The following is a 25,341-nucleotide window of genomic DNA, read 5'->3' on the forward strand; positions in this document are numbered from 1 at the left end:
TACTGCATTGTGGGTCCTGTCATCAGATAGCTCTCCAGAAATGCCTAGCAGGGAACAACATCACCCATATCTGTTCACTCATGTCTGATAGTATTCTACAGTGATCTGATTTGATTAGAAGTTGTGTGTAATATCTGGGACTGTGTTTTTTTTAGTTTTTTTTTTAAGACCAAAAATAACACGATATGAATTTTCATACAATAACAGTAAAGAAAGTTTTAAATAAATATGCGTTCGTTTGCTTAGGTTAGAAGAAAACTGAGCCTAGTTTCTCCTTTATTTCTGTCACCTGATGGAGTTTGGCTTCCTTGCCACTGCCATCTTTTGGCTGGTTTTGGCAACTGAAAAGACACTTGTCTTCTTTAGAGCTTCTTTACAGCTGAGTTACATCTTACAAAATCAACACTCATTGAACTGAATTAAATCAACATTGAACTGACTCAAGCTAAATAACTAACTACATTCCTGCCTTTGGGAGAATTGCAAATCCTAAAAGCAAATGCAGTTTGCACATTATGTTGTGTCCGTGTTTGTCTCACCTTTGGGGTCATGTTGTTTGTAATGCAGAATGCCAGGTGGGCCTGAATGCTGTCCATGCTGTGGCAGTGCTGCTGACGGGTGGTGCGCAGGTATTTCTGCAGTGCTCGAGCCATGGAGGGGAAGATGGCCTGCGCAGCCTCACGTGGATCCATCTCATCTCCTGGCGGCTTCTTTTTCTCCTCCTCCTGCAGCCGTCTAACATGCGTGAATGCCTCCTCTACTGCCACGACCAGCCTAGGATGGGGAAATGTTGCATATTAAGCAGCAGAAGTTTTCATTGAAGCCACAACTTTATTATTTTATTGAATTGCATGCTCTGTATCACATACTTGTTTTTCCCACAAACTCTGTCCCTCTTACCGTGCTTTGCGCTTCCGGACTCTTCTGTCATGCTCTGCTTCCTCGTAGTACAGCTCATTGTGGCTGGTGTCTCTCTGTCGGGCAGCAGCTGCTATTTTAGCCCGAGATTGAGCGGTTGCAGCATCACTACCAGCACCTGGAAAGATAAAGATTAGTATTATGGGACAAAACAGATGTAATTCAATAAATGAAGAAAAAAAAAAAACAACCTACAAAAAAATCAATTTCTGAAAGATCATGTGACACTGAAGACTGGAGTAATGGTTGTCGAAAATTCAGCTTTGCCATCACAGGAATAAATTACAGTTTTAAAATATATTAAAATGAAAAGCTGTTATTTTAAATTGTAATAATATTTAAAAATATTACTTTGTTTAAATCCAATAAATGCAGCCTTGGTAAGCAGATTTCTTTCAATAACATTATAAAAATCGTAACAAACCCCAAACTTTTAAACAGTACGGTTTATCTGCTGCAAAAAGATCACTGGCAGCCAATCACATCTTTACGTGGAATCAGGTTATGATGATCAAACATAATGCATATTAGCTCTGTGTGCATAATGTGGTGAACAGAATAATTTATGCATATTTATCCATATTCAGATCAGAGATATAATTAATAATGCATGACAAGGGCAGCGTGACTCTCCTTGCTAGCAGGTCAGGTCTGAGATCTCTCCTGTAGCTCACTGAATCACCTCCAAAATCACTTAAATAGTGACAAATCTTGAGGCCACCCTTTCCTCAGTTGTAATTTGTGAATAACATAACAAAGACAAAAAATTACATACACATAAAAATAAAAAGGAGAATCAAGAGGAACGAGATAATAAACTAATTTTACACACAGACAAAAACATGTAGTTGAGGACTATTTCAGAATTCTTTGAAATCTGGAAAAAGAAATGTTGCATTTTTTTTTTGGTGGGGGGGGGGGGTGAGGGTTGGTGTGTGTGTGTGTTGGGGATTACTTCCCAGTAATGCATTATTAATACTCTGACAATCCATGCAAAGCATTAAGAGCTACACACTGCTGATTTTCATATACTTGCACACTCACACTCATACACACACATTCCTGGCCTGGTTCGATAGCCACAGGCACAAAGGAAGGTTTGAGTTCTTAAGGGGGTAATAATGATCCCAAGAAAGCACCTCTGCATCATGGTGTACGTATATTTATTGTGCTAATAGTACATCATAAATGTCAATCAAAGAGAGAGAGGGAGAGAGACTGGGTGTTTTGAGATCTGGGGTGAGCAAGAATTATAGACTTGTTTGGAAATATTTTTAAATATAATAAGTAATTTAAGTAAATTTAAAATAATAGTGCAGAAATTAGTCTTCTTCAGGGCAGTCAAGACACGAGAAGGATTTCTTGATGCAATTATTTTTTGACAAGTCTGTGACCTTGTGCACAGTGTACAATGACTGCATGCACAAGCAAATATCCAAGACATGTGGAGCACCCTACAATTCAGTGTCTCAGTGAAAGGATTTCTGAATGTATTACATAGTCTGAACTTACAATCCAAAAGATAGCTTTTCAGTTTGGCTTTAAACTCTGCAGAAAGAAATGTTACAGAAGATTCATTAGATTTTGGTGGTGACTGATTGACAAGCTTGCTTGTCAAGGTTTCTTTACCAAAACAGATTTGGAGAAATGTGGATCCACTGCAATGAATGGGTGCCGTCAGAATCAGAGTCTACTGATTACTACTGATAAAATCCATCACAATAATCCATGACTCCAGCTGATCAATCAACATCTTTTGAAGCAAAAAGCTGCATGTTTGAAATAATCAAATCTATCATCAAGATGTTTTTAACTTCAAACTATTCCTTCTGGCTAAAATACAACACTTCTATACACAATATCGCTTTCTCCAGTAAAAAAAAAAAAAAAAAAAGTCACATTGTCTAAACCAGGAGAGAAATATGCACAGATGAAGAAGCACTGTTAACAAATGAAAACGGTCTATAACAGTTCTAAATAAATATGTCAATTGATTTTGTGAGAGGACAACAGTGTATGGAGTTTTTACTGGAGGAAATATTACCAAAGCTTGTTCATTCCACAAGACGTTAACTGATGGACTGAAGTCATGGGCATTACCTGTAGAATATTGTGATGTTTTTATCAGCTGACATTCTGATGGCACCCATTCACTGCAAAAGATCCATTGGTGATCAAGTGGTGTAATGCAAAATTTCTCCAAATCTATTCCGAACTTCCGATGAAGAAACAAATTCATCTTAGATGCTCTGAAGTTAAATTTTTGTGTGAATTTTGGTATTCCTTTAACAGCAGTGAGTCAACCCAACAATAAATGTATTATTATTAAATGCATGCTTTAAAATGACATTTTAAATGAAATGCATTAAAGCCTCATGTCAAGTTGTACCGAGGTTTACAGATTATAAGGGTTAACATTTCATGTGGATAGCATTTTTCAGATTATCTTGTGCTGAGAAAGGTTCATGTTGAAATCTGACATTTGATTGGCAGTTTTTGACACTGATCTTTTCTGATACTCTAGAACTAATGTTGCATTACTTTTTCTCAGGACAATAATCAGTGGAGCAGCTCTCATTGCTGTCTAGGAGAAACATTTGAAATATTAAAGACATCTCAGGTTTGATGCCTTTCTTATAGGCATTCCAAAGTAGAATTTCAGAATTTCTTTGGAACAATAAGAGTCAGATCAGGAAATTGACAGTGATTTTACACAGATTAAACTCACCATCTACATTATAGACTTTTAGCCCAGCCAGATGTTTAGCTGCCCTGGACTTTGCAGCCGTCAGTAGGGCAGGGTTGTGAACTGAGAAATCCTTGTAATAGTGCTCAAGAATTACCAGGGCTGCCCGCTGAATGCTACACACACACACACACACACAGAGAGAGCAAGAGAGAATGATCAGCATTTTAAAAACAACAACATCAACAACTTGTAAAATGGGTTTGGGTGTCTATTTAAACACAGGAACAGATAATCCTATCATGTATTTGATTAAACAGAGTCAGATAATAATAGATTTCATTCTGATTTGTGTGTGTGTGCATGCTGTCACTTGACACTGCGGCAGCACTGGATCAAAAATGTTCAGCCAATGAAACAATGAGAGCTAGAACAAAGGAAAGCGATGGGCAGGAAAGAGGAAGGGAGAGGGGAAGCAACGCAAGGGAAAGTAGGGAGTGTCTGGAACGGAGGGAATAATGGTCCTTTTCCCCTTGGCCCAGCCTCAACTCATTATTAATGCATTAAACAGTACACACACACACACAGTTTTGTGTAAATAGACAACCACATATAATATCTCAGCAAGAAAGCAGCTCAGCCATATAATCAATGCAATTACAGAGACGAGATATTTAATGTTCTGAAAAAAATATTTCCATGTTAATATATAAAGTTGGTTTGCAGATTTGATGTATAAAAACAATAAAATGATGTATAAAAATCTTCAATTATCCTTTCAATGAGCAATCTTCACTTCTAATCAGTTTCACTGTCTATTCTTATTTATTTGCTTCCTCGGATGAGCTCACTGCTTTCTAGATTCTTGAGCACATCAATAAAAAAATGGTTTTCTACAAAACTAGACCATAAAGATTATTTTCCAATGTAAAAAATTTTGCTTCTGTAGAACTTTTTAGTATTAGTTGGAACCTTTATTTTGAAGTGTGACTAATGACTTCCTTTTTCTATTTCCTATTAGTAACCAAGAACATTTAAAAGACAGCATATTGAACAGTATTTGTTTTAATAAAGGTATAGTCACTGTAATCAGCTGGCACCTGAGCTGTCCCAGGTTGTAGTGGTTAGTCTCTCCATCGGTGGAGCGCACGACACAGAGAGAAAAGCAGGGCTGCAGATGCCGGATCTCCAGCAGAACTACTGCCAGGTAATGGGTGAACAGCAGAGCATCCACCAGTGATACTGCAAACTGCACTATGCCTTGGTAGTTATCGTCCTGTCAAGCACAAATAGTCAAGCAATAAGCCAGGGGGGGCAAAATGACCTGTACTAAATTCAGTTATGTTCTATAAAGAAAAGGCATCCTGTTTTATCTTTATTTTCAGTGTTATAAAATAATTTAATAATGTTTCAAATTAACACTTTTCAACAAGGAAGCTTTAAATTAATCAAAAACATTGATTAATTGGCATGAAAGAGATTTATGTTACAAAAGATTTATATTGGAAATTAAAGCTGTTCATCTGAACTTTCTGTTCATCAAAGGATCCTAAAAAAAAAATTATCATGATTTTCAAGATTGATAATAATCCATCTTTACTGATGACCAAATCAGCACATTAGAATGATTTCTGAAGGATTATATGACACTGAAAACTGGAGTAATGACTGCTGAAAACCCAGCTTTACTTCACAGGAATAAATAAGTTTAAAATGGATTAAAATAGAAGTTACTTTAAACTGTAATAGGTTTTCAAAATTTTGCTGTTTTTGATCAAATAAATGCAGCCTAGGAGAGCATAAGATTGCTTTCAAAAACATTTTTTTTAAATCCTATCGATCCTAACATTATTAAATTCCTTAGCCTAATTATTGGTTACTCTATTAGTGAAGTTTGTAATTTCAGTGCCAATAGCGTCACCAAATAAAATTGCAAAAATAATGATCCACCTTCATAGGTGTACACATTTTAATATGACTTTGAACGTGGCTCATCAACAGCTGAAACTATTCATTTTATATAAAAAAAATGAATTTCACAATTCAATCACATTTCCACAAATCTCAACATGTTTCTCTCGATTCTTCATGGTCCATATATTTGCCTCTACCTGTGAATCCAAGATGCGCACTCCAAAGAACAGCCAATAGGAGAGCAGCAGGAGGAGAGTGAGCAACCCCAGCAGGGCGCGGAACACTGCTATCCGGGGCAGGGAGGCTCGTGCAGGTCGCACAAACAGCGCCCAGCCAGCCAGCAGCAGAATGAGGAGCTTGAAAGCCAGCGAGAGAAACAGGCCTTCACAGGCAGTATCACAAGCCTTCAGGCGCTCATGCCACATCAGCTTGGGCAGCACCAGGAAGGACAGAGGGGTGATCAGAACCAGCAGGCCCAGGAGGAGGGAAAGGGCCAAAGGAAGGAAGCGTACACATTTCAGTTTCTCTACTGGACCCTCCGTCTCCTTCCCGAAGCCAGCCAAATCCTCCTGAGACAAGCTGTGGTCTGATGTTCCAGTGACCGCTGTGGTGGTTTCGCCCCAGTTGTCGTCCTGTCAAGAGGAGGGAGGGGATCAGCGATATATCATACACATAAAAAATTCAACATACTCCTAAAAGCCCCGCTATCTCAGAGGACCAACTCCCAAGCCCAGCACTCAGGATCGATATTACAGAAAAAGAGACATTTACAGCTTCTGATTTGCCCTGTTTTCCATCCTTGATGGTGAGATGACAAATCTGCTTCACAGCTAATTCAGACAGACAGTACGGAAATACCCAGGTCTCCCTCATCAGAATATATTAATGACAAATACCCAAAACTCACATACATCTGCATATAAATGAACCTGAGAACTGAGAGACAGACTAACAACAAATGAGAAGTTTCTAACAGCAGGATGTCTGAGTGAATGTGAAATGCAGTGCAAATTAGAATTCCATTACAGATGATTCTGCACTAAGGATGGTTATTTATCCGCAAATATTTATATATTTATTTATGGACTTGTTTGCATATTTATGCATCTATTTGTATGAATAGAAGCTGTATTTTGTATGGTAATGTAGTTTAGTGAATTTAATCAGAATTGAGAAAGTTTTCAATTCATGTAAATGACAGCAATAATATTACCATAATAATAACAGACATAAAATACAGCTGCATGCAGCAATTACTGGGCCAACCATTGGCTATATTTACTAAGCTCAGTTCAATGGGTTTAGTAACAACTTTGCAATACAGCAGGCCTTGCATAACCTGGTATTGTTAGATTAAAAAAAAACCATGATGCACAGCTTCTGGGCCAAGGAAATAAAGAATAAGACAAATAACAAATACAATATGGGATATGCACATGCTGTATGTGATGAAAGGGAGGGATTATTGAGAAGAATCAAATCTAAAAGTGAATACACATCTGATGGTTTCAGCTCAGAACAAAATAGAAAAAGAAAAGAATTTCCCTTTTTGTTACACAGTTTAGAGTGCCAACACTTGTGCAAAAATAACTTTGGGGGTCGTCATCAGAAATGAGGAAATGGCAGATGGAAAAGGTTAAAGAAGCAAAGTGCGTTTTAAAAGTTGGTGGAAACACAAACACGGATGAACATGAACTTTTGTTTTCTCTTTTTTAAATGGAGCATGTCAGATGAAGTTAAACGATCAATCTCTAAATTTGTTTTGCTTGCACCAGAGGCAACTACTACTGTAAAATACTGCAGTAATCATTATATATGTAATAAACACATTTACACATACATTTTTTAGCACTGAAGTCTAACACAGTTACTCATACATGCATTTACAATGAAAGAAAATTATTGCAGTCCTCAAAAGACTCACCTTATACTACAGTTAAAAAGGTCAGATCTTAGAACTGATTAGCAAATAATTGTTCAGTTTATTTGACCATACTCTTTGCTTTACTCTCCACCTCCTCTTTGACCCCTTAAATGTAACCACCTTTGCTACCATACTTTTGAGACTTAAACCTTTGAAATGACTGTCTCTCCACAGGTGAAATAAAATAATCACCTTAATAAGAATGTCTACTAGCAGGCTGCATCCTTCAATAACAGCCCCTTATTACAAAAGTTAATGCAATAAGCCAGGTTGAACTGTGCAAACTGTTAGATCACACTGAAATGATCAGTAGTGATGTACTTTGAGTGACATCTTTTCAATGAAAAGAAACCAGTTTAAGCATTTTTTTTTAAACAAATGACTAGGTGCAAGGCTCAAAATGACTTTGTTTTATGAGCTAAATCTGAAAGATAACTGATCTGGATCAAACATAAACACAGATATTTGCAAAAAAGACTTGTTCCAAAGAAACTTGACACAACATTTATAAAGTGAGATTTTAAAAGAAGGTATTGTGTGAATGACCACCTTTTCAAAAGAGTATTTTGAAATATGTATTTTATAAAAAAAATATATATATCTATATATATCTATATATATTTATCTATATATATATCTATCTATCTATCTATCTATCTATATATATACACTGAAAAAAAGTTTTCAAGCAGTACCTCATCTAATTAATAATTTGTCTTTCAATTTAGTTTACAATTATTTGTTTCATTTTTCAAATAATATTTTTTTCGTTCAAAACATTGTTGAATATAAATATTTTTCATTAAGTGCTCAACGGAAAAATATTTGTTTGGATGAATGTACAATTTCGAGCATGCCTGCGCATGCGTATTAAACAAAAAAAGCGACGACCAGCCACCTGATCTTAATTCAGGGTTCCCACACATCCCTGCAAATGTTTACCCTGCAATTCATTTTGTGTTTGAGTAGCTGGCTATGGTTCGGCAGTTGGTTCAGTATTTTTAGTAGTATAATCTGTCAAGCCTTGGCAATCAGCTGTTCTAAATGCTGCCAATTTATTTAAGTTTACATTGTATTATGACGGTGTACGCAACAACTCCATACTTGCGTTCTGTTTCAAACTTTTTTTTTTTTTTTGGCCGGTGGATATTATTTGTTGCATCATAAAAAAAAAAAGATTTCTGATGAAAAAAAAAAAAAAAATCCTAATTCAATGCTTGTCGAATTCCACAGATTTAAGAAAATATCAATGTTTGCCAGCTACTAAATGTTAAAAAATGTTTAAAAAAATCTGAAAATGTCAAACTCAGAAGAATGTTAAAAATCTGACACTTTAGTAGCAAGTTACGGATATGTAAAATGTTAATAAAATGATGTATTGAAAATTATTGATGTCTTTTTGGATTAGATTTGTATCAGATGCTATTAATGATGTTTCTTAATGGGAATCATGTTTTATTAAATTAATGTTTTTATTTGTATAAAACTAAATTTCTATTAACTATTCTATTAAGATAAATTAAATCTATATCTGTTGGATTGGATAAAGTTAAATATTTCTAATACATATTTCTTAAATTTAAAACAATTGTTTAATTGAATCTTTATATATTTGATTGAGAAAACTAAATTATTCTAATATTTCTTAAATGAGAAAGTTTGTTTTAATTAAATCTATATCTTTTTGTTTAGATCAAAAATAGAATTTAAATTAATTTACTTTCATCAACAAGAAAAATATACTTTCTATCAGGTTTTACTAAATAGTTTTCATAGACAGAGAAAATATTGTTTAGAGCAAGTTATTTATTTTTAATTGGTACAAGTAATAAAATATAGATGTGAACCATTACCCTAAATTTTTTTAATTGGTTGAATGAAAAAATTTTTTCAGTGTGTATATATATATATATATATATATATATATATATATATATATATATATATATATATATATATATATATATATGTCTTTTTTTATTTTTTATGAGGCCTTTGTTGATGGAATAACTCTTATAAGAGTTGATTCTTTGTGACCAGAGGGCAGACTATTGTGCAGCACTGCGGTCTGATCTGTTTCATTTTGCCCACAGTCCACGCTGCTGAATGTGCTTCCCCCACTGGGAGAGACAAAAGAAGCACACAGTGCAGCTAATGGTGTTTGCATGTATGTTAGCGTTCTGCTGGACTCGAGTACAGCTCATTTCCCTCTCACAGAGCCACAGTCTGAACTGTACCACAGAAAGAAAAGCAGGAAGAGAGGGAGTGGTAAACAAGTGTGAGAAACTCCTGCACCCCTCTCCTCTCCACCCTCCATCCCTTTCCTCTAATTTTTTCCCCAAAAATAAACCTTCATAGGCGCATTGCTCAGGCTTAACACTCCAAATCAAGATGAGTATAACAAATAAGGACATTATTACAGAATTACAGACATGACTAACAGCACAATGACGTAAAATTCTGTTCAGTAATACTTGACAGCATGCATCAGATACTTGTATTGAACCCAGGGCATTTCTTTTTAATAAAGTAGTTGGCTTTGAAAAGATTATTTCTCATTATGACCCTGGCCTATTAACTTAAATAAAAGGCGAGATGAATCAAAGTCAAACATTCTTGAGCGAGTGAATCTGGGGTGAAGTGGAGGAGGGACTAAAATAGACATTGGTGACGAGGATCTGATAGAGGCCAGAGTGCCCAAAATAAGGTCTGTGATTAACACAGGCTCAAGATATTTTCATATTTTTTCTGTGATGTAAAATATCTCAGTAAAATCTCTCTGTGATTTTTCTAAAAGCTTTTACTTGTTGGGGACATAAAACGACATCATGCTAAACAGCTATCTCATCTACTATTCACATTTTACAGTTTCATTGTGTTATCTTGTAAGATTCATAAACATTTGTTCATCAAAAGCTTTTTTTTTATATATAAATCCTGTATTTCTCCCTAAAGGAACCAGGGTGATGCTTACTTCCAGCCTGACCTACAAAGATTCTTCATCCATGCAACATCATTATCAGACAACATCAACATATGCTTGCAAAATACTGGAAAGGCTTAAAGATGAAAACAATGGTTGAAACAATAGATATATCTATGTAGCCTTTGAATTTCAGCTAATCAAATTACAAAGCCAAAGCTAAATCTTTTATAAATAATAAAAAATATACACTAGCAGGAAAGACACACTCAAACAAGGGCACAACAAGGAAACATAAACACAGACCCTTTCTTAGCAAATAAGTTATGACTTACATGCTTGCTATTTCAAGTCATTCTTTTCACTAACATCTAAAGTTTCCTTGCTGGAGAAAACGATCCAGAGGCCCAGACTGAATGTGTGTTTTTGCTCCTTTATATATGAGAGATCTGCTGTTGATCTACAAGAAGATAAAAACTGTCTGATGACTATGACATTTTGTTATTGGCATATAAAGATCTGGTCATCTAGTGTATGAGTATCATTTTATTCAGCATTGATCTATAAAATATAATGCACTGAAAATCCAGAACTAGGTCTGATCAATCAGAATTCCCCCATGTCTTAAAGTCCTCTCAAGCAGAAATGTATAGTATTTAAAGACACACACACACACACACACACACACACACACACATACTTGCACAAATTAATGTAGACAGACATGAGGACCTATAAAAACTTTGTATGCCTTTTGGCCCTGAGGGGGAGCCAAGTAGGTCAGAATAACTGAGACCCAGTAGGAAGTACAAAGTGGCGTCCTTTCATACTGAGATGTATGTCACTCCTATTTTCCATATCTGTCTATACCACAAAACCCTCTCCTTAAACACACACTCACAAACACACTTTACCCTTGAAGTCTGTCGTTCCCTTTTTCATGGTCTCTCTTATAAATATTCCAGCAGTCACTGCACCTTCCCTGTGACTTGACTGTTTTCTGTATATATGTGTCTTTATATAAATCAAATGCATCTATGCCACTGTATAACCAATTGTAACCAACATCATGGGAAAACTCATATATACATTTTAGGCCTGTTTCACACTGCATGCTCACCACAGATTTTCATCACAGAGCTTATTTTTGCAACTCTAATTGTGCTGAACCGTAGCAGAAAATACACCGAAAACACCATACATTTTACAATATTAGGTTTACAATGTTAGCTTCTATAAAGAAACACAATAACAGAGTCAGCTACTTGACATTTGACACAAATACATCTATCTGCCTTCCCTCAGTTTACACATTGACAGGCACCTGAACACTGCAAATCAGTAAATCCGAGTGAATCTAGATATGACAAGTTTATAGAGTTTGGGTTCCATTGTAATTTAATTACTATTTATTACTATTTGGATATTAATGTTATCCACCTTGCTTACAATCACATATGTTATAATTCTGAACTGCACACACCTAATACTCATTGGGGTAAAGCAGAAATGATTTTATGTTCTGTATAAAGCTGCAGCTCACAGTCTGTGTGAAAGCACAATGTGAGCATGCTATTGCTGTTTACGCATGCGGTGTGAAACAGCATGAGCTAAAAAAACACTAATGTGAAGCTTGTAATTTTGATAAAGAGCTACTGTACATACACAAATAACTCATTAGTTGAGCTGTAAATGACTCTAGATTGCTTCTTTTTTTCAGCTAAAGTTCTGAATATTGCTTTAATCTGTTAGAACACTGAGCTTTTCACAAAAATAATTCTCTGAGTCTGCCAGCAGCACATAGCATTCAATAAATATAATGCATTTTTCTATTTTCTGGAACATGTAGCTGTCTGAAATCCCTGTTATCCTCTTTACTCTGTTAACTATGACCTGTGTGTTTGCCGAGCTGGAGCTCAGCGGTCAGGATGAAGCGACTGCCCCATCACATACAGTCTCATCATATATATTTTGCACAACTATATGTGCAATGCAACATAAAAAAAAAAACTAGTTTGTATTAGTGCATCTATACACTGTATGAATAAATTGATGTGCATGTGTTACTATTTTTTTGTGAGCTTGCAAACTGCACAATGAGTGAAATAAGGATTAGAAAATTATTGAATAATAAATAATAATAAATCACATTTATAAGACATTTTAAAAACTATGTGTGGGTTTTGCAAATGTTTTTAATTCTCTTATGTTCACCAAGGCTGATCAAAAATACAGTAAAACATAAATATTGTGAAAAAGATTATACAAATAAAAAAAAACTGTTTTCTATTTTAATACAGTTAAAAATGAAACAAGTTATTATCGCGTTAACCTAATGCCGACAAATATTTTATTGTGCATTAATGCAGTTTTTTATTATTATGAAAGTCCATTTCTCACTCGCTCTGAATACACATACAGACAAATCATGGGTCACAGGAGAGGATGCTCCCGATCAAATTATTTAGGCTAAGCATCAGCATTCACAAACCACTGTCACTGGGAAGTCGTGGCCTAGTGTTTAGAGAGTTTGACTACTAACTGTAGGGATGTGGGTTTGAGTCTCAGGCTGGCAATACCATGACTTAGGTGCCCTTGAGCAAGGCACAGAACCCCCAACTGCTCCCGGGCACCGCAGCATAAATGGCTGCCCACTGCTCCGGGAGTGTGTTCATGGTTTGTGTGTGTTCACTGCTGTGTGTGTGTGTGCACTTTGGATGGGTTAAATGCAGAGCACAAATTCTGAGTATGGGTCACCACTTTGGGTCACATACTTTGCTGTATGTCACGTCACTTTCAACTGTTATTTTTAACAGAAAATAATGCAACAAGCTCTTAATCATGACTTTGGAAAACAAGTTGTAAATAGGAAGTTTCCACGTAGCACGTGTAGCGTTCTCATTCAGCACAGTGGAGTAAATCATTTTGTTAACTTTGTAGTTTATTATTTTGAGTTGTATGGAACGGGTAACACACGTCCCTCTCACAATATATTGCTTTACAGATCTATTGCTTTTACCCCTCAGAAATATTCACGCAATCATGCAGCACGTATCAGAAGATCTGCACTCTGGCTCAGTTAGCACTCACGCTCACTCAACTATATAGAACTGAACCGCGCTCTTGACCACCTCTATCAACCAAGCCAGGGACTGCTAAATGTAACGCTTACACTTGTCGAACAAACCAGGCTTTGGGTGTCAAATGTGCTCCGGCACAGTTAAGATTTCCTAGTGTGAGCACAACCTAATTATTCTCCTGCATCCCGCACACACTCTACCCGCCCATCAAGTGTTGTCCCGCGCCACACTCTGCTGCGACGGGTCCCGCGATCGTGCAGGTCTCTAATAGGAAGATGCCTGTTGTAATGTTATGATCAAGGCTCTGGACTCGGAGCATAACTTGTTTTTCTATAACAAACTATAATATTTTTCTATAAAAACCTTAATGTCCCGGAAGTTACAAATGGCTTGTTTTATATTTAATTTAATTACATTGATGTTATAAGTTTGAGATTTAGGCTACAATAAATGTTTTTTACTGCTACTATGTAAAACTGCTGTAAAAAGCACCTTATTTGTTTAAAGTGTTTGCAAACCAAATGTCATTACACTTCTGTTCATATAGCAGTAGGCCTACTTTTAAATGAAAAAAGTGCACAATACAATACTTTTGAATGTATTATTAGTTTTGTGCATAACAATGCGATTAAATGTGATTAATCGCAGACAATAATGCAATTACTCATGATTAAAAAATGTTTAAGCGTTTCCCAGCACTAAATAAAATATTTATTATATAAAAATAGAGAATGTATTATATCAAATATTGTTTTATATATTATTGATTACAGTTATTACTTTCAAGGTCACAGTGATAATGCTCACAATCACATTCATTCCATTAAATATATTCAATGTCTGACTCACCTGGGCGTCTGTGGGGGCGGAGCTTTGATCCGGCTGATGCGGCTGAGCTGATGATGCACTGATGGTGACATTTTTGTCTGAGCGGCTGCTGCTGTCTCGACTGTGTGACTTGTGCCGATCCCTGCTGCTGCGTTCACTGCATGAGAGAGAAACACACAGCGACGTATGTGAGGGAAACGCTGTCGCCATGGTGATGGGAGCGGGGAAACACACTCAGACTAATGACAGGATAACCACCATCATCATTCTCCCTCCTCATCCTCTCACTGACACACGCTGGCTTCCTCTAGCACTGTCTCGCACATGCTCTAGCTGGAGCATCTGGTGCAAACTGGGTTAGAGGCAGTGAGCTGTGACGACCCTAATCCAGGCACAGCGCTCTCTCTCTCTCTCTTTCTCTCTCTCTCTCTCTCTCTCTCGCTCAGTCTTTTTAGTCATCGTAGCTAATATCTGGTCAGCCTTAGAATAAAGAAATAGATAAACAAACAAATACAGCACACACATCTATCATTAGCATCAGAGATAGATATCTGACTCTGAGTAATTATTGACATCAGCAAATAACTGTTTATGTTTAATAACATACTGCTTTCAAAATGAAGCATGAAAACGATATTGTTTCTTAAAGCATTGCCATAGTTCTTCTGGAATTAGCCTGTCTGAGTTTTTTCTGTTTCCTGTTTCCCAGACGGACTGGACGACGGTGAGATAAGTTCTTTGTGTGGAGCACTGGCTGGTGTCAGTCTCCTTGTGCATACAGAAATCTCACTGAATTATTACAATTATTGGCAATAGGAATGTTTGAAAATGTAAACTGATATTTCCTGACCTACTGACACACTACAGCAAAGGATAGAAAGACTAAAGACTTTTGCACACTACTGTGTGTGTAGATAGATAGTTAGATAGACCCACCAGCAACCCACCAGCTGAAATCTTCTCAACTTCAGTTTTCTAAAGTAACTCTGATCATGTTAGATGAGCATGATGAGAGAGAATGCATTATGAAGATTAGAAGAAGGTCCTCTAACTGTTATGTTTAGAGACAAGTTGACACCACCCTTATGTTTTTAAAATGCCCGCTTTTCTTCAACAGCTAGTCATCACAGACATTGAGCCCCTGATGCTTTACTCTAATCCTGGAAAGCCTGGGCCTGTTAAATTTTAGAACATGTCTACAACTGAGCCATATGGACTAAACCTAACAGCTGCTCCAAAATACAACATAACTATTATAAGAATCAAATTTTGAACTAAGAATTTTGGGGAAAAGATTCACCTCTGATTGTCCACCATCTACAATAAGCACAGCCCTGGAGATTGGGGTATATGAGGTGGGAAAATACGTACGTTTTCCAGTAAAATATAATATAGTATAACTCTCTCTCTCTCTCTCTCTCTCTCTCTCTCTCTCTCTATATATATATATATATATTAGCACAGATTCTTTCATTCACTTATTATAGCTGCAGACCCTCTGTTGGTTCAAGTTGGTTCAAACCTCAACCAGATCTCCAATGGCACCACACCACTTTCTCTAATTCTTCTTTCTTTTCTAATTTTCTACAAATATTTAAATGGCCTTCACTAGGTGAGGGTGATTTCACCAAGTACAACATGTTCCTTGGTCAACATCCTTGTCGATCCTGGAACAACAGACCAATCAACCAATCAGATTTGAAATATAACTTTTCAGGAAATATCTATTTTAGGCTTAAAATCAGGGTTAGGTGCTTCTTCACCCTTGTTAATCAGCTATCATTACCCACTGAGTTAAAGAATAAATTAATGTTTAGGGTTAGATTTAGGGGTAGGGACTGGGTTAAGTCTATATTTTTGGACAGTAATGTTGATCCAGGATCATCTTACATGGCAAAATCACGGCGACCCTTCATACTACATATATTTGCTTTGCTTTTAATAGTGCTAAAGGTCATGGCACTGGATTTCCGAAGAGATTTAAATGCAATCAATGAATAAAACAACAAAGCCTTTGCCCAGCAGTGTGGAACTACTCAACTCTGTGTATTTCAGTATTCTAAATTCCCTGCAGCAAGCATGGGATTGTAATTAGTAGTTATATAAACTGGGTGTTGATGATGAATGGGAGAGGCAGTATGACAGCCTCTGGTGAAACATTGAGGTGTCCGTCCCCACCCAGACAGCATGTGTGTTGATGTAAATGTTCAGCTTCATTTATAATTTGGAAGAAAGAAATAGCTGAGCTTTCCCACTGATCCAAGGGAAACTGGCTAGATGAGTGTGTGCTACAACTTATAGATATATGCAGAAAGAGAGAAAAAAACTGATTGAATGGTGTGTGAAAACATTTGCACATCTTTTATAGATCATTTTTGCTTTTTCCATAAATATAAATGATAGATAAAATGAGACTTAGTACTGAACAGACAAAATGACAGTAAGATGTGGAGATGATAGAACATTAGATAGAACACAGAGATGCATTAGAGGGAGAAGGAGAGTATGGTGTGTGTGCATGCATGTGCATAGACAGTTCAGCCCTTTACCTCTGCTTGTTTGACCCACGTGACCTGCTGGAGTGGTGGGAATAACCAGAGTGGATGGAATCTGTGTCCATTGTAATACTAGCCGTGCTGTGACTGGTTTAACGCAGCAGTGGGAGGAACGTGGAGACCGTTAAAGTGCAGATGATCAGGACATACATGAAGCTGTGCAAGATGACAGGATCGTTTCTAGGGGCTTTCTGCTATCAAACATTAACCTAAAAAGAGAGAGAAAGAAAGATTTTTCAACAAACTCATACCATTAATACATCAAATTTTTTATTTTATTTTATGTTTTATAATTTACATCATTTAATTTAGAGCACGAACACAGACTTTAAAAAAAAGTTAGGGCTATCTCATGTTAGCAGTTCAAAAAGTAATGTGTTCAATTCCCAGGGCAAGCAAAAACTGATAAAAATGTGTATCTTGAAGGCAATCAAGGGTTCACGGACTGCAACAATGCCTAAAGCACTGTAAAGCACCTCTGCAGGCAAGATCAATGTGCATCTGTTTCCGTACCATTTAACTTTAGCCAGTCCAGAAGCCAGTCTAATACTGTAAATGTAGCTCGCTTGCCTTCTGCTTCCTCCTTCCTAGTTGGAATATATCTGCTAATGATAATTTATTAAAGACTGGAAGGTATGATCCTTAGGATATCAACTGTATTTCATTAGTATTCAGCTATTCCTTTTCATTACTATGCCCACAGACCCCTCTCACTTGAGCTGCTGTGGAAGCTATTTTTCTTAGCTGCTCTTAGCCGAGTTTCTTTCTTTCTTTCTTTCTTTCTTTCTTTCTTTCTTTCTTTTATTTAGCTTTTTTGGTCCTCAGTTTTCCACATTCAGGGAATTCTGACTGATCTGTTTCGTGGTGTCACTTTAAATTTGATCTTTGAAATTGTGAGATTATATCACAGCAAAGCAGACATAAGCACTTTCCCACACCGTTCAAACACATTTAGTCTAAGCTTGCTAGCTAGTTATGGTCTTCTAGCTGCTAAAAGACATGCCAGATTGCATTGTATTACCAAAGGGATATTCTGATTGGTTGGTTATTTAGCACCCAGAGTAGGGGCATATCAAAGTGGTGTGACTCACAAGCCCTGGACAAAAACATAAAGAGTTTGGAGAAAAAAGCCTTTGAACCATCACACTGTCATTAAAGAGTCACATGAGGCTAGCAAGCAGTGAGTATCAAGGCTTTATACTGAGACTTCCAGCGCAGACCATGTGCATTGATTTATCCGCTCATAAATTACTAATTTGGAGTGCACTCACGCTCTAGTGCCACCTGCCATCTCAAAGCAAGCAACCAACACACCAACACACTCACAAATACACACCTATAAGAGGATTTACAGATCTAAAAATTAGATCCCAGCATGGGCAAATTTATTCCATCATAAGTCACTCGCATTAAACCACGATGGAATTAAATTCTGCAATTTACTTTCTGCTTCTCACTCCCTGCAACATTCATATATGTTTTGGGGGCTTCATTTAATTCATTAATTTGTGACAAACTATTAATCAGATTCAATTTTATTTAACTGAAAATTAAATGAAATACCTGTTTGCCTAAACAATGGAAGACAGATTTTTGAAACTTTATTTTTGTAACTTACACTGAACAGAAATTGATTTAATACAATTTGACCAACTAGAATTCACTGCACTTATTCCATGTGCCTGCAAATATTCACTCTAGCTGTAAATGTCTGTTTTCTTTAAGACTTATCATAGAAACCTATAAAAAATTATGATCAATCAACATCAGTATAACTTATGCAGGCATGTGGAACATTCTTTAGAAACCACGAGAATGATATTAAACATCATACACTGTGTGTGTGTGTGTTTTTGAACTTGTGATTTTTTTTTTTAGAATGGGACAATTGTCTTAATCGCTAGTTTATCTAAGAATACAGGTAAATATCTCAATGTTCTTGATCAATGTGTGGTATGTAGGTTTGCCAAGATCGCACTGACCACTTTCAAGTCTTCATTACTCTTATCAATGGGAGAAATCTGACCTGGACAAGAACACATAGCATTCCTCTGGGGTTACCTCATAATGCCCTGAAAACACACACACACACACACACACACACACACACACAAAGAATTCCTCTAAAGTTACTCGATGCACTCATATGCACTCGCAGAAAGTGTATCATGTTAGGGAGGCCGGGGGCTTAGTATTTTTTTATGTTATTATACCCCATTATAAAGGAGAGGAAAGCAGTTACAGCCAAATGTTTAATAACATCAAACATGTTTCACTCTACTTATCTCGGTTTTGGCACTATGTGTCAATCCATTAGTATTCTACAGACAATTTAGAGGCTGTTGCATATATCACAGGGCAGCATATGCCAAATAAATCTCTTTTGTTGAAGCAGGAATGCAAGATTTTGAAGACTTTGATTTGTGATCTGTCAAGATAAACTGTCTAGAGGCAATTGAAACTAAAATCTTCACAAATTTCATTCTATTCGTGCAATACACAGATTCCTAATTCAGAGTGAATAGTTTTCTAATCTTACCAGGCTTGCTCTGTTGACTTCAATCAGTTTTCAGAGTTCTGATAAACAATGAATTGGACAAAGAACAGCAGACATGTTCAGCTTATTTCACAGGCTTATTTTTTTATATTCAAGAATATATAAACATTTATTACTTTTTATTTTAGATACTGTATCATTCCTAAGTGTTCACCTATACATCTTAGAACAGTATTAACCAGAAATACGCACACAGATAGACCGCACATTGAGGAATATCTGTTATTTTCAATTCTTCAAAATATCTTCAATCAGGGTCCAATCTCAAATTGTAAAGTTCTTCTAGATCCGGGTCTCGCCTTACAGTCTCAGACAGACTGCATTCTATTTCTTAAGTACTTTCATAATTACAGAAGGGCACAGTTATCTAAACCATTTCATTCAAAAGCATTTTATGCTTGGAACTGCTCAACTTTTGTCTCTTTTCAAATCAACTTTGTGTTTGAAGTGAATGCTCCAATAAATGTAGAAGCTTCCTTTAATAACCAGTGACTTAGAATTTCAGTCTTTTTTGTCACACATTGGTTTCAGAAGACTTGGAAGACAGAGTATGAGTCACATTTGCAATACTTTTGTGTACTTAAAAGCTCCATATTAACTGTAATTTACCTAGAAATGAGCAACAAGCGCATTTTCTTAAATGGCCCTTTTGTGTTTTGAGGTAGAAAGGAAGTCAGTAACAGGAAACAGGAATATTTTGACGTCAGCTGATGGACATTTGCTATTAGAGCATATAGTCAGAATGTAGTGCTAACTGGAGCAGGAGAGTCCCTGGAGGCTTTTGCATTTAACCATCAAAACTCAGATTTTCACAGCCATTACACCTACAGAGCTAAGACACACGAACACACACATCATTTGACAGAGAGGCTCAGCAAAGCCGCTAACATATGTTCAAAGAGCTGAGTAATGCATATGTTATACACTCATGCAGAAACACACATGCACATGCAAGACTTTCACATTTGCCCTAGAGGCAGTCATGGATGATCAAAGGCAGAACAATAACATTTCTTCACCTACTAAACAAGAATACAAGAAAGAGAGCAGAAAGAATGAGAGCAGGGGGAACAGCGAGAGTGAAAGGAGCAGTATTGTATTGCTATATATGTTAAATATGATATATAAACACTAATTCTCTCTCTATATCTAATTGTAAAATATGTAAAAAATTATGTCTTCATGTAATTTTTAAGTCATGTCAAATGTTAAATAGCCAATACTGCATATGTACTAATATTATTCCTAAGATCATTTTAAATGTAAGAAAAATCTAAATAACTGGAGATAGTGCTCATGTGGGTGACACAGGTTCTATTCTATCCTGCAATGCATGCCATTTCACTCTTTTCCTAAAAATTTCCTGATATTCTTTTTATTTGTCATGTAAAAATGCAAAACTCCAAAGTAAATCAATAAATAACAAGACAATTTTCCACTTTGCCACTTGCCATGTATTCAACACACACTGGCTCGTCTTTAAGACAACTACAGCATTTTCAAAAAAGTTATTGGAATCACAAATATGTAAACAGGATGTTTGTGTGTGTGCATGTATATTATGGCAAAATGGCCAGAGAAAAGGAGACTGACAGCAAGTTACAGTAGTGCAACAGAAAAACTGCATTACAGAACCTCGCTCTCTTTAATCTGTGTGTTGAGGCCTGATGGAAATTAAATAATTGTGTCAGAAACATTGGTATATTCTATATTCTTTATTTAGCCATCACAATCCAGCCCCATACAGAATGCTATCCTGAACTTTCTCTCTTTCTCCAGCTGTGAGTGCAGTCCATCTCTAAGAAAACAGATGTTGAGAAACCACTACACACACACCCACAAACAAGTATAATCACAAATGCTGCTGTTTTTTATTTATTTATTTATTTATTTATTTTTATGTGTATTCCCCATTTACTAGACAGGCTTTCATTTTTAAAAGCGTTTCATTCATGCACTTGTAAAACATGCAGCTCTCACACTTGCAACCTCAGCTACAAGGCACTCCTGAAGTATTTCAAGTATTTGGATGATTATATTGTTTGTCTTGACATGCAATCATATAAACACTGCACTTATCACTTCTAGATCTTTAAAAGCCCATGCAAATACATATACAGGTTTTGTGTATTGTCCAGATTGCTGCCAGCAAAACATTCTGAAGCTTCTACCAGCCATTCAGAGTGATACACAGTATATAAAATAAAATAAATTCCCCATTGCTCTTCATCTCACAATGAAAAACACCACATGTTTATTTGGTTAGCATAGTGATTGCAGCAGCTAGGGCCAACACATAACCTCTAATAACACATTTTACAGCACTTTTTCCAAGCAGTTTAACTGTTATAAGGATTGTTAACACTCCCTTCCCTGGGTGCTGCTTGAGGAAGCCTTTGTTAGAAGGCAATGGATACTAGTGTTATTATGCTAAGGCACTAAGTGTTGAAAGGTCAACATATGCTGTGATAGACAGTATATAAGATATTATGAAATTAAAACGGAGTGTGTGTGTGTGTGTGTGTGTGTGTGTGTGTGTGTGTGTGTGTGTGTGTGTGTGTGTGTGTGTGTGTTTGTGTGTGTGTGTGTGTGTGCTTGGGAGAAAGAGAGAGTTTCTGAACGTCTTATCAAGCCCAGTGTTTTCAGGCACCATGCCTTTCTGTGTTCTTCCTTGCAATGATTTTTTTTTAAAACAATGAAACATTACACATAAGAAATGATCCCATTCTCAAGACATGCAAAGAGTGTGTTGAATGCGTGTGTAGCAATAGAAAGGCGGTTTATAAATAAATTACAGGTACCCAAACAACAATGGGGAAGCCTTGTTCCTTTGCGGTGTTCTTCAGATAAAGTTTAGTGTTGTTTTAGCGTATGACAGTGTAAAACTTTTAGACAGGCCAATGCATAATTTATGTGCTGTCAGATATAAAATGCATGAGTTGTACTGACAGATTAAAAGCCAGCATTTGCAAGACGTTTTCTGTTCTGTTGTTTTCTGATGTGCAAAAGACATAAAATATCTGCTTTACACGAAAGACTGCCTCATTACTTATTTCTAGCGTTTCAAGAGGAGAAACACTTCCACTTGCCGAGGTTTCCACTGTTTATCAGTCAAAACCACACAGCAAACAACATAGCAGAAGTGCACATTCTGGAAAAACACCTATTTGATAAAATGTTACTAACACAATTCTAACTCGAGTTTAAATACTTTTTTAGGTCTTACAATTCAGTCTCCCCATGGTATCTTTTAGTTCACATCAAGTTAAGACACCTGCATCTTAAGAAAACTGTAAGCGTATGCCCAATAAAAATTAATTCACATCACCTTAATTTTGACAAGATGCTCTATGCACTAAACACCAACCTTAAAAAAAATTTCAGCACACATACATCTGCAAGATGTCTGTTTAAGATTGCTTCATCTGGAAAGCATCTGCTGTGTACAAACATCTGATATTAGATTGTTAGATGTCAGTTTTACATAGTACATCTTATCTTAGAGACATAGCTTAAAGGCATCTTCAGGCATCTGAAAGTCAGTGTTGAAGTAAAGAAGGTAAAGTCAGCCAGAAATCATTAGAATAAGCACATGCGTATAGGCATGGTATGGAAAAGAGGAGAACGATTAATCATGACTGCTGACCCCCAAATATCCTTATATATAATAATCAAGATTTCGGTCAGAGATAAACCCTTTTTTGTCATGATTATTTATAAACAAAAGAAAGAAAATTAGTCAATCAGGATTAAGCTGAACATATGCATCAGTTTACCCTCTTACTGCATCAAAGGCACAATGATCTGTCATTCCTGCAAGCCATCCGTTGTTCCCATGCGGACCACGCACTCAAAACTAAAATCATTCGCTTTGAAATTGAACATATCCGTTTCTTTTTGCAATAATGCTAGAGCAACCCCCTCAGCAAAAGTGCAGCATGTAAGGAAAAAAACAGGAACCGCAGGAGGTCATAAATCGCATGTAGCTCATGGGCGTTAATGATAGCGTTGCGTTGGGAAGATCGGTTCATTCTAAAGAATCGGTTCGCTCGGACGTATCATCTCAATGGTACTTTTGAAAGACGATTCACCAATTCGTTCTATAGCTCATAGCGCTTCGGATGTTTACTTGGTTTTTGTAGATAAATAAATTTTTGGTTAAATGCTTTGAATATTTCTACGTTTTCCAAACAAGTTACATGGCTAGGCCTACATTAGGCTGTTTTTTGTTATTTCCATTATTGTAGCCTAACTTTAATGGTAGCAGTTTTATGTGAAAATAAATAGGCTCAATAAATAAAAACATTCTGAAATTAAATATCATAAATATTAAAATAATAAGAAACTCGAAAAAGTGTGATCGTATAATAAAATAAAATAAAAAAGAATGAAGTAAAAAATACGAGAAAGGTGCTAGCACTTATCTGAAAATATTATATTTTATAAAAATACATACTTTAATAGCCATTTTTCTTTCAATTTAATTTACAATTCATAATGAATTGAATTAAACTGCATGCTTAAATTTAATAAAATTAACTATATACTACGAACTAATATGTTTTTCAATGGTCATTTAATTGATTAATTATATTAATATATAATATCACTATTTTCCCCAGTTGCAAATCTAGATTTAGTTTCCTCTTTATGAAATGTTCTTTGTCCGTGAAATCATTTGCGCCGCTGCTTCGAGAACTGCTTTCACAGAATCATTCAAACGAACCGACTCAAAAGAATGATTCTATAACGAATCGGAAATCTAGGCATGGTTACACCACCCAAGCCAATGGAATGCCAACCATGTGCTTTAAAGAGGGGCATCACTGCCTCTAATACACCCGATCATCAAATAAATAAACCCTCTATGTGGTGCGCGCGTGATCCACTCATCAGCAGCATTTTTAAAGGCGAGTCGATGTCCCCAGACCCGAGAATAATGATCGTGAGGAGTCATCCCATTGCACATTAAGAAAATCTGCTGTTGCTGTTTTTTCTTTTATTAGTATTAAAGGAAATATTTCAGAAAATGTATCTAAACGTGTAATTTGTCTTAATCTTATTGATTTTCACATTAAATATAACGGGTTATCTTTGACGTCTCGTCAGAAAGCATCACTAATGGTTTCTTGTTAACACTGGCATAAGGGCTATAATCAATACACTATGCGCAAGGGCTTAAATCTGTCAACTGGGAAACTGGGCGTGAGAACTTTAACAACATGCATCCCAGTGACTTGGTGCCAAATGTGTTTACTTGTATTTAGATCAATGCAGTGAGCACAAAAGAATAGACAATAGGTAGCCTACAGAAGAAACTTACCCAGCGGGTACGCCAACATCCCCGATAAAATGACTCGATGCTCAATACCCAGATTTACACATTATCAGGCACTGCGAGCATTCTGACGGCAGTAATGATAGTATCCTTTACAGGCGGAGCACACAAGGCGATGCACCCTGGCAGAGGAGGAGTGACCGACTGAGACTCATTACAATGTGCTGCGCTAGGGGGAGTTATCGCCTCTAATTAGACGTGCACTGGTACAGGAATGTTTACCACAAAAATGAATAACAAACGTGAATATTTTTAACAGTAAACTTTATATATATACTGTAATTATTATTTATCACCTCACAGTCATCACTGCTCTATGCTGATTCAGCATTCAGCATTGCTGAATTAGACAGGAAATTTCAGTGACTCTTTTTGCAAGTTACATCGTTTCGCCAATAGGTGGCGACAGAGAACTGTCGTGAGTCTTTGAATCATTCCTTCAAGCGATTCGTTCAAACACACTTCTTAATTTAGGAGCACATCAAGTCGACCTTCATTTTGATTATGCCAGTGGATCATTCACTGAACACTCATTCAAGAACACAAAAACAGTGATTCATTTAGGAAGAAACACTTATGTGTTGGTCTAAAACATGCGGTTGGATTTTATTCTGATTT

General features: G+C 36.3%; 1 protein-coding gene across 2 annotated transcripts in view; it reads right to left on the bottom strand.

The window, feature by feature from the left end:
• Nucleotides 1-24,854, bottom strand: part of LOC113053131 (vang-like protein 1) — a 26,735-nt gene extending 1,881 nt beyond the window's left edge. Inside the window, exons 1-9 of one of the 2 annotated variants that reach the window (XM_026217894.1) lie at nt 24,709-24,854; nt 16,823-17,037; nt 14,295-14,430; nt 5,716-6,150; nt 4,705-4,880; nt 3,647-3,780; nt 901-1,036; nt 540-774; nt 1-44 (exon numbers count right to left, since the gene is read on the bottom strand). The exon at nt 1-44 is cut by the window's left edge and continues 1,881 nt beyond it. In XM_026217894.1, coding sequence (XP_026073679.1) covers nt 1-44; nt 540-774; nt 901-1,036; nt 3,647-3,780; nt 4,705-4,880; nt 5,716-6,150; nt 14,295-14,430; nt 16,823-16,893 — 1,367 coding nt within the window. In that variant the 5' untranslated portion in view covers nt 16,894-17,037; nt 24,709-24,854. Of the gene's footprint in view, nt 45-539; nt 775-900; nt 1,037-3,646; nt 3,781-4,704; nt 4,881-5,715; nt 6,151-14,294; nt 14,431-16,822; nt 17,038-23,161; nt 23,416-24,708 lie in introns of those variants that run through there. The other variant, XM_026217895.1, reaches the window with a different exon arrangement.
• Nucleotides 24,855-25,341: the final 487 nt, after the last annotated feature.

This window comes from Carassius auratus, chromosome 34 (genome assembly GCF_003368295.1).
Source record: "Carassius auratus strain Wakin chromosome 34, ASM336829v1, whole genome shotgun sequence".
In the NCBI taxonomy this organism is placed as follows: domain Eukaryota; kingdom Metazoa; phylum Chordata; class Actinopteri; order Cypriniformes; family Cyprinidae; genus Carassius; species Carassius auratus.